At 43.1% G+C, this 8914-nt stretch overlaps 1 protein-coding gene across 1 annotated transcript in view; it reads right to left on the bottom strand.

The window, feature by feature from the left end:
- Positions 1 to 4594: 4594 nt before the first annotated feature.
- ARMC9 (armadillo repeat containing 9) overlaps positions 4595 to 8914 on the bottom strand; it is a gene marked incomplete at its 3' end in the record, with an annotated part of 65768 nt that continues 61448 nt past the window's right edge. The window contains 3 exon segments of the mRNA XM_082003736.1: positions 4595 to 4681; positions 7742 to 7795; positions 7797 to 7914. Coding sequence (XP_081859862.1) covers positions 4595 to 4681; positions 7742 to 7795; positions 7797 to 7914 — 259 coding nt within the window.

The raw sequence follows: 8914 nt of genomic DNA, 5'->3' as shown, positions 1-8914 counted from the left end.
GAAGCTTGGACTTTATGCCAAGGGCTCCTGAGAGGACTTGTAATAGGAGGACATATTCCAGGAAGTTATTAGATGTCCTGGGGTTTGCCACTCAGCCTGTTGTTTGGAGAGCATCAGATCCTTAAAGAGCGGAAATTTGGGTCATGATCCTGTAGCTGAATACAATGCCCTTCCACTGCAGGGCAGAAAGCAGACTGGAGTTGGGAAGAAACTTGCTTTGAAACATCAGATCCCAACCACCGACAAGACGTCAGGCTAGAAGAGTTACTAGTCTGATAACGCAGTAGGACAATGTTCTACGTTCTGCACCCAAAAGTTGGTTTCTTTTTAAAATCTATTAGCAGCAGATTCCCATTCAGCTTGGCCAGAACAGTCTGGCCTTAAAGTCTGTTTTGTTTGCCTTGAAACATCTTGCTGTTTCTCACCCATCAATAAATTCTCAAGAGTCCCACTCCTTTTACAATTTATTTGAATAGCAGAGGTTTGGAAAGTGCAGCGCAGCCTGGAGAAGCCCACATGGCTTAGTCACAGACGTATTTTGGTCCTTGGTTCCCACCGGGGCCAGGGGAGGTCTGCAAGGCTACATCTATATTCTCTTTGCTAGCCATGGCCACACACCTCCTTGAGCTCAGCGTGCCACATGGCACAGCCAGGTGTGCCCAAGGTGGCCTGCAGGGCTCTCACGCTCCCTTGTTAGATTACGCTCGCTGAGCAAGGCGCACCTCCCAGCTCTCCAGCATTTCCTCTCCTGGCAAACAGCTTGTTCCAATATTGAGCCAGACTGCAAGCAAGTGTGAGGATGGGCCAAACTGCCAGGAAGTTCTGGCTCAAAGATGAATTCAAGCCCCAGGCTAAAAGCTAAGTCTGGATGTACTTAAATACCTGGGAGGAAGGTAGTCTGTTTGATTTTCTGCTACCACTACACAAAGATGTGCATGAGTGCAATGCAGCACTTTTTATCTCTACACTGTAACCTCCACCATTTAACCTCCTCCCAAAATTTATGTTTAAAGGAGACAACTGAAAACCAAATCAAGCAACCACTGCCCCTCCCCATGACGGCAATATATTGCCTCCAGAGAACTTTCTTGCTTGTCTTCCCCTACACACTTAAATCCTCCAACAAATAGTACTTCTGACACAAAACCAATGTTGCTGGTGGCATCCCACATGCCTGGGCTCTCCTCCTGAGAGACCACGAACAATGAGTGGTGGTTCTGCCTGCTTCGCAACACTTCTGAGTAAACAATGCTACCTCTGCAGAGGCAGGCCAAGCTGAATAGAAGGGAGCTGTGTTTTCAACTCAGGTGGAGACAAAACTATCCGGTATAGAATTTGTCGATAACAAAACACAGTGAAATGTAAACAAATGCACACCCTAAAAGTTCATGGAACCCCAAACAAACATATCAAAGAGAGAAAGAAAAGAAAATATATCCTTTTAGAAGAGTTTTTACCTAGTCACTCCCTAGATAATTTTAAAGCACTTGTAGAGAATGAGCCCTCCATGCTAATTTAAATAGACGTGCAGTTTTAAGTCTCATATAACACTGTTCATGAACAAAATTAGGCTGAATATGGAGAAGTTCTATCCAAGAAGTGTGCTAGCAGCACATAGCACTTTGGTCCCAGAAAACTTCCCTTGCAGATATGGGTGTCATGTGCAATAACTGTATTTGCTTATTGTAAACACAATCACAGCCAGTTTAAGTACAATCACAGGTCTCATTCCAACCGACAATTTCCACCGCTTCCATTATTAATTTACCAGGGTGGTGCTGTATCTAGCAGCAGCCTCTGCATGGCATACACAAAAAATACCTAACAACTTTTAAGAAAGAGGTGCAAAATTTGCTATGCATGTGCTGCTGACCTCTACCCAGGGACCTTTCAACCCCGAATAGTGGAGTCCTACTAACAACAGCAGAATCAACATTTTTCATTAACATGAAAACCTTCCGACTGGCATCACAGGGTCTTTTTGTGAACAAGGCAGAAAAGGAAGACACATTACTTTGTTGGCCTCTCAAATTACTGCTCAGCTGATAATTTATTTCTAAGCATATCCATGTTTTCTCTCAAGTATTTGGAAAATGAAGTTTCTCAAGCTTTAATATAAAAAACAGCTTCACAGTTTTCCAACTCTATACTCACACTCCAAAACATCAAAGTTGAACATGGAAAAATGTACATAGAGAGTTCTGTGTTGCAATAGGCCTGAGTAAGAAACAAGCACACAAGCACATACACTTCAGCTTGTTCCTTTCAGTCCAGTTCTACAAGATGTGTTTTGTTTTTCACTAATCTTGACCTGCTGGAGAGCACCTACCCACCTCCTTCAGCTGACTTTTAAGGAGTGGTACAATTTTGACCTCAACTAATGGGAAAGCCAGTGAGGTTTTGGGATGCTTTCCCCCCCCCCCCCCACCCCAGAAACAATAGTCTGTGCTTTTAAAAAGCTGTTCTGCACCTCAGAGGATCGGGTCTGCTCCAACTCAGCATTGCTGTAAAATAAATAAAACTGAGCTGTTGGAGCATTCTGTGTTATCCACATATGCAAATGAACATGCTTAGCACTTCACTGTTAACTTGGTCATTAGTATTACATGCTGGAAGAGACAGCATTTCAGAGGAAAAAGAAAAGCTGCCTACTCTGGAAAACCACCAGCTGAGTTTTTATGGCTGTTTTCCATAACTGCCCTTTTGTGAACCAGAGGCCATTTTTCCATTACTTTTGTATATGAACTCTGAGAGGAGCTGGGTGAATCTAAGCCCAAGTCAGAGATTTTCTGTGATTTCTTTGTCTAGCATGGAGATCTATGGGAGAGGGGCTATCAGGTATCTAGAATCACTTTGTGTCCTATGTAGTCTGGGAGTTAAAGCAACACTCATACTCCACCTGCTTTGTGTTAGGCCTAAAGTTACCAAGCAGTAAAGCGTAACTTTGAAATAAGTATGACTAGATTTAGTAACTGGTGCATGTCTTTTCCTACAAAAGATCCGGATTCCTATTTAAAGTCTATTATCCAAAGGGGTTACATGAACTTGTGTGTGGGATCCCTTTCTGCAAACATCTGACACAGTGTCACTGATCTTGGTGGGTCTCATCGCAACTACATCATATAAAGAAATGGCCTTGGCTATTCAGGTGCCATCACATACCAAGAGGCACAATTCAAGGTTTCAGCTGAAGCATAAAGCTTTCTTCTGGTCCTGTGGAAATGACTGGTGGCTTTACAACTCTTTACTCTAGGGGAAGGTTGTGTCACTACTGGAGTTGCTTTACCTTTCAGCTTCTGTTCCACTTGTTTGTTTCTCAAGGAGAAACTCCAAAACAAAAGCCTTGCCTTCCCCCTTTTTGTACCTGTTAAGGCATTTGCTTTTGAAGTCTGCCTATGGAAAATACAATTCCTGCATTTTGTGCGTTTCTGCCTCAGCAGCAGCTAAATCCCAATGTAAACTGCATTTCTGGAAAAGTTGTTGCTGTTGCCCTAACAGCTGTGTCACATGAGGGGATGTTACCAAAAAGCCAACCCCCAGTGAAGACTTTAGCATTTCCTGGTCACTGTTACTTTTGAGAGAATGAAAAACAAACACCACTAGCTTCATAATTCACTGGCAGAACCAACTGCTGGATTTCATTTAGTGGATGGCTTCCTGATCTCTCTTGCCTACCCAGTACTTCATATTCACTGAAGACCAGCACAAGTTCCATAGAGACATCATCAGTCATTGCTCAAAAGTGAAGAACAAAAAAGCAACACAGACCAAAAAATACTGTCCACAGCCACATGTAAAGACAAAGTTGCTTCCGATCTGTTAGATTCTCATGGTTTCTTCAATGAATGAAGAAACAAAGGTCTCAATTCCAGTGGAAAAATGTACTATTAATTCCACAAATGTTAAACAGTAGAATTAAGAAAAAAAACATAGAAAGAAGGAATAGGAGTAATTGCTGCCGATAAAGCTGCTGATCAGATCCTCAGAAGTGAGCATGGATCCTGCCTTGGGCACTGGCACAGTGCTTTTCAATTGCCGCAGGTCAATCAGAAGTTGATACTTTCTCTCAAGTCTCTGGTGGCCAAACACAGATCTCACTCCACACAAGACCGCTCCAGGCACTAAGGCTCTGCACATACAGCACACATTTTCCCTCCTAGTGCAGATCCTTTGAACACGTATCTCCCAACTCATTCACAAAAGCTTGATTTTTAAAAAGTGAGTGGCAGGCTAGTTCAGCAAGCAATATGTAAACAAGACAGCTGCTTGGTCAGACTCTTGTGCTAAGCCCTACATACTGTCTGCAAAGGCCATTTACTCTGACACAGAAGGCAGAGAGCAACAGTTTCTTCTCAAAGTGGCAATGTCACTTTAGAGTAAACTATCGGAGACATTGGGACTATATCAATCTCCTGTATCAGTCCTGGGCTGCTGCTGAGACCTTGAAGTGTAATAACAAGGCCCTTGTCTTAGCCAGCTTTAGAGACGACAACAGATGCATCCCATCAGATAACTCCTGAATCACCGTGCAAGGTGTATGCCGTGCAATGTCAATAACCTCACTCTCTTCTCAGTAAGTCGCCAGTAAAGCTCATTACAGGAAGTTGGCTCTGTCCTTCAACAATGTGACAGGTGATTCTTGAGGAAAGGAACTGTTCTCACTTCCTGTAGGACTGGCTGCCTGCAGAAAAACAGCAAGAAAGGGTCAGCTGAAAGCAGGATTTATTACAAGACAGGAGCTGCCTGGGGGCAACACGTGTTCAACCTGTACAGTGACACAACACCACAAAGAAGGTGCACAAAGGCACCTTAACCACTGATGTTGCAACTTAAAAATCCTGAATGTATTTATGGCAATCACTTGTCAGGGGATACTGAAAGAACTTGTGGAGGAGCAGGGAGTCACCAGGTCCCAGTCACACTCCTGACAAAAATAATTCCTTATCCTTCTGGTACAGATTTTTGTACTACTGTAGTTCCACTGTGCCCCAGATAGAACTTGGTACACTGCAAACAGCTTGAGCATGCCCATACAGAGGAGCTTGGAACAGATGCAGAGTAAGGAACAAGATAGACGAAACCATTCAACCATGTCCACACAGAGCATATATGTACAGTCAAAAAAGTCTAGATTTGGAGGTCCACCCTATGTTCTAGCCATGCTGCCAGTGTTATCCCTGTACCAGCTAGGAAGTGGAACCCACAGAAAATCCCAGCATGGCTGGTTTTATTTGGAGCTTGGCTTTGCTTTAAGGCACAGCTTTAGAGGTCTGCTAACAGCAGCTTGCTACACCTCAGGCAGGAATCTGGCCCCCGGCCTGTAGCTGCAATAAGTACCTGTGCTTCTTCTGCATTCCTCAGGCATTCCACACACTCCATGCTCAAAGAGAAGCAGCCCAGCTAGGTTTATGTAAAAGCAACTTATTTCCATGAAATAGACCTATAATAAATATTACAAGCAAGCTAAAAATGTATCTCTAAAATAAGTAAGTCCATCAAGTTAAGTACAATCAGAAACTCATCTTTTTCTTGTCATGCCCATTGGCTTTAAAAACATGTATTCTCCAGAAATACCAAGAAATCCACAAACTGAAGACAGTCTTCCACTGGGACAGTCTCTTGATATGTAAAAACCTACATACCTATGCATCAGGCAAATGGGAGGCAGAAATTGCTGAAATCTACTGATTGCTGGTATCTGTGCATCTGATACCATTTTTGACTTACAGACAAGTCAGCTAGGAAATTAAAGGAACAGTAGCACAGAGCTTTACTAGGGAAACATTAGGGGCTCACCTGTTTCAGATGCCTCCCTGCACCTTTAAGTAACAGCTGGGAATTTAATTACCTTTGAGAACTTCAGGTTTGGACATAGGTGCTTAAAGTCCTTTTTAGTTCTTTAAAAATCTGGACTGTATCACATTCCTCTCACTTTTCCCCACCATAAAAACCTGTGTGAAGGCCCTGCAAGATGGACAATAGCTAATAGGTGCTCTGTGATGGCAGACAACAATGCAGGATACATATACACAAAGTGAGTGGAAGATAACTTGTTTGCAAAATAATTTCTTTGCTATTTTTAGCAGGAAGATAAGAGTTTAACATTCAGTTGCTGACACCAAGTCTGTCTCGTGGCACATGTGGAGAGATAGAAAACGATTACCTGGAACCCCAATAGAAAACTCAGGAGGAAAGGTAAATGGATGCATAGTAAGATGTGATGCCTGCTATACATTCAGCTTTAGGATGCAGAGACACAGCAAAGATAAGAGGTATATTATAAGACAAATCCTATCCAATAAAAGTTCAAAGAGCCCAAGAGTCTGGACTTACAAATTACATATACTGAATCAACAGAGAAACTCAAGTGATGTAGAACTCTTATCATGCTCTGCTTTAATGCAATTTCAAAATAAAATACATTATACACTGTGCCACTGGAAAAAGAACTTACTCCAGTGCCCTGTGAGAGCAACATAGGAATGTTGCATCTTTCATAGGAAATACACACCCAGGAGTGTAAAGCTGCCCTGGAGAAACTAGAAAATGCAGAGCAGTTCTTGTGTGCACACACACACACACACTACGCTTTTCCCTTCTTCAGCAGAGCTTCTCCTTCTCAATGGGCTAGCGCTTTTGTAAATGAACTGAAACAGGAACCAGGGACAGACTCTGGGGTTTTAACACCACATTCAAGTCAGGGCAGAACAGTGCTCCTATCACAGGAAGCAGAAAGCACTGATGATGTCAGAGGTAAAACACAGGGCATACACAGCAAAAGTTTCATTTTCCCTACCTGTAACGAGGATCTAATGATATACACGCACCTTAAATTTCTTGGGAAGGTTTGCAAGGTATTATACGTTACTATGGTTTTGTGAAATGTTTAAAAATAAGTTACAGCTAAAGAATAGAGCTGACGTTACATTATGATGAAATAATCACCACTCCAGAGAAAAATCTTAGTCATTACTGAAGAACGTATCTTTCTTCTGCCTCTCCCCCCAAAAACCCCACAGCTTACACACCATACAGGTGTTTACGGTTGTGTGAGTACCTGAGATCAATATTTCCACTTTACTGTGCTTGTGTTGGCTGACTTAAAGCAAGCGTCCATCCTTTCCCTCTAACCTCAAGTCACAGCCCTCCTCTTTTCTGAGCCCTCTGCAAACTAGTACTGCTTAAAACTCTTCAGGCAACAACACGTCCATATGGCTCTTAAATACAAGACTCCAGCAGAATGATGCCTGCCACAAGCCACACACCATGTTTGGCTGCCTGCTTACTAGGCTGCCCTGAGCCCATCTTCTGAACTGCCTGACATCTGTTCTACATCCAGTTGCGGTGTAGACACATTCAGGGATCCAAACTCAAGAACATTAAACAAGTTACACAGCAGAGTGAACAAGTGTCTAAAGAAAAGGAGAAAAATCTGGTGACATCTAGAGAAAGTCTAATCTGAGACTAGAAGCTTCCCCCCAAACTTCTGAGAATTTGGGCCACTTTTCTCCACCCAGAGATAGGAAAAAGCATGTCTCTCAACTGCTCACATGACAGCCTGGAAATAGGAGCAGTGTTCAGCAGGATATAATTACATGGTTGTACATCTTGCAGAAGACAAGTAAAATGTCATAGACTCCTGGCACATTTGTAGCATACGACTTAATTCCTGGAGAGCTGCTACAGCGCTCCCTCCTCTCCCACCCCAAGGACTGACAGAGTGATGACTTTTTCCACTTACTCTGTCTGCTCCTTGCAGATGATCCTGAGGAGCTGGGACGGCTTGTTTGTTGGGGTCCAGACTGAGAGAACTGGGGGGCAATGGCTGGCATCTTTCCCTTTCTAGGGCTGGCACTCTGCACGTCAGGAGTGCGAGGGATCCTGGGTTTGCTGGTGAAGGCTGAGGGAAACTCGCTGTAGGAGGAGATGGAAAGGGTTAGCAATGGATGGAGAAATATGTATGCATAGTAAGTCTGCAACCAAGTGAAACCTGCAGTACATGCTGTGACTGTATGACAGACTGCTCAAAATTCAGGGAGACCGCAAACGGCAAGGAACATGGCACCACAGTTTCTGCCCTGGGGCATGTACTCACCCACAGCCTCTAAACCTGGCTCTATCGACCTGTCTATCCTACTCAAACCCGGTTCTCTGGACAACAGGATTGAACAGGTTCAGTTAAGTCCCTGCAAACAAGTAATAGATCTTTAGCTTGTTTTTATTTATTGCACACACAGACTCACCTGAGGTGCAAAAACCATATAAAAATGCTACAGCACAGAAATACATCTTTTTAGGACACAGACACTATTATTTCTCCTAGGTATGGGTCACAATCCTGGCAGACACCGGCAGCCTCCCTGTCTCCCAGCTGCAGTAAGATTTGACAAAGCCTTCAGGGAGTTCTATGGAGGAGCAAAAAGCTGTGATGGCATCTATGAAATAAATTCCCTAAGCACATAGGTTCCTTGTTCACATTGAGAACATAAAGCAGCTGCTGCTGCTATTTCACAGTCTGCATGTGCTGCAAGAATACCATTCTTTAAATTTTAGTCCATGACTGTGTGAGGATACGCTGTCCTTCCCTGCCCCCAGCATCAATATATTCTTTCCCAGGTACCAAAATGGAGGCTACCAGGAAATAGCAAGTCTCTGAAATAATTCTGAATCTATATTCATGTTTGCTCTAGAGAGTCAATTTTTGCTTAAAGGAGAAAAGGTTAAACTGAAATAACAGCTACATGAAAAAGCACATCATATTTAAAAAGGAAATAAAGGCAGAGCCAAAGGCAGGAGATCAAAAAAGGTGCCATCTAAAGACAGGCGATTAAAATGGAAAGTCCCCGTGTAATAACACTCCATCAAAAAGAACCTTTTGTGACCATCAGAAAGGGTGATTAGGAGGATTTTCAAG

The sequence above is a fragment of the Phaethon aethereus genome (assembly GCF_964289735.1).
Source record: "Phaethon aethereus genome assembly, chromosome: 9".
In the NCBI taxonomy this organism is placed as follows: Eukaryota; Metazoa; Chordata; class Aves; order Phaethontiformes; family Phaethontidae; genus Phaethon; species Phaethon aethereus.
Note: the sequence above shows the minus strand (reverse complement) of the source record. Positions and strands in the feature narration are given on the sequence as shown.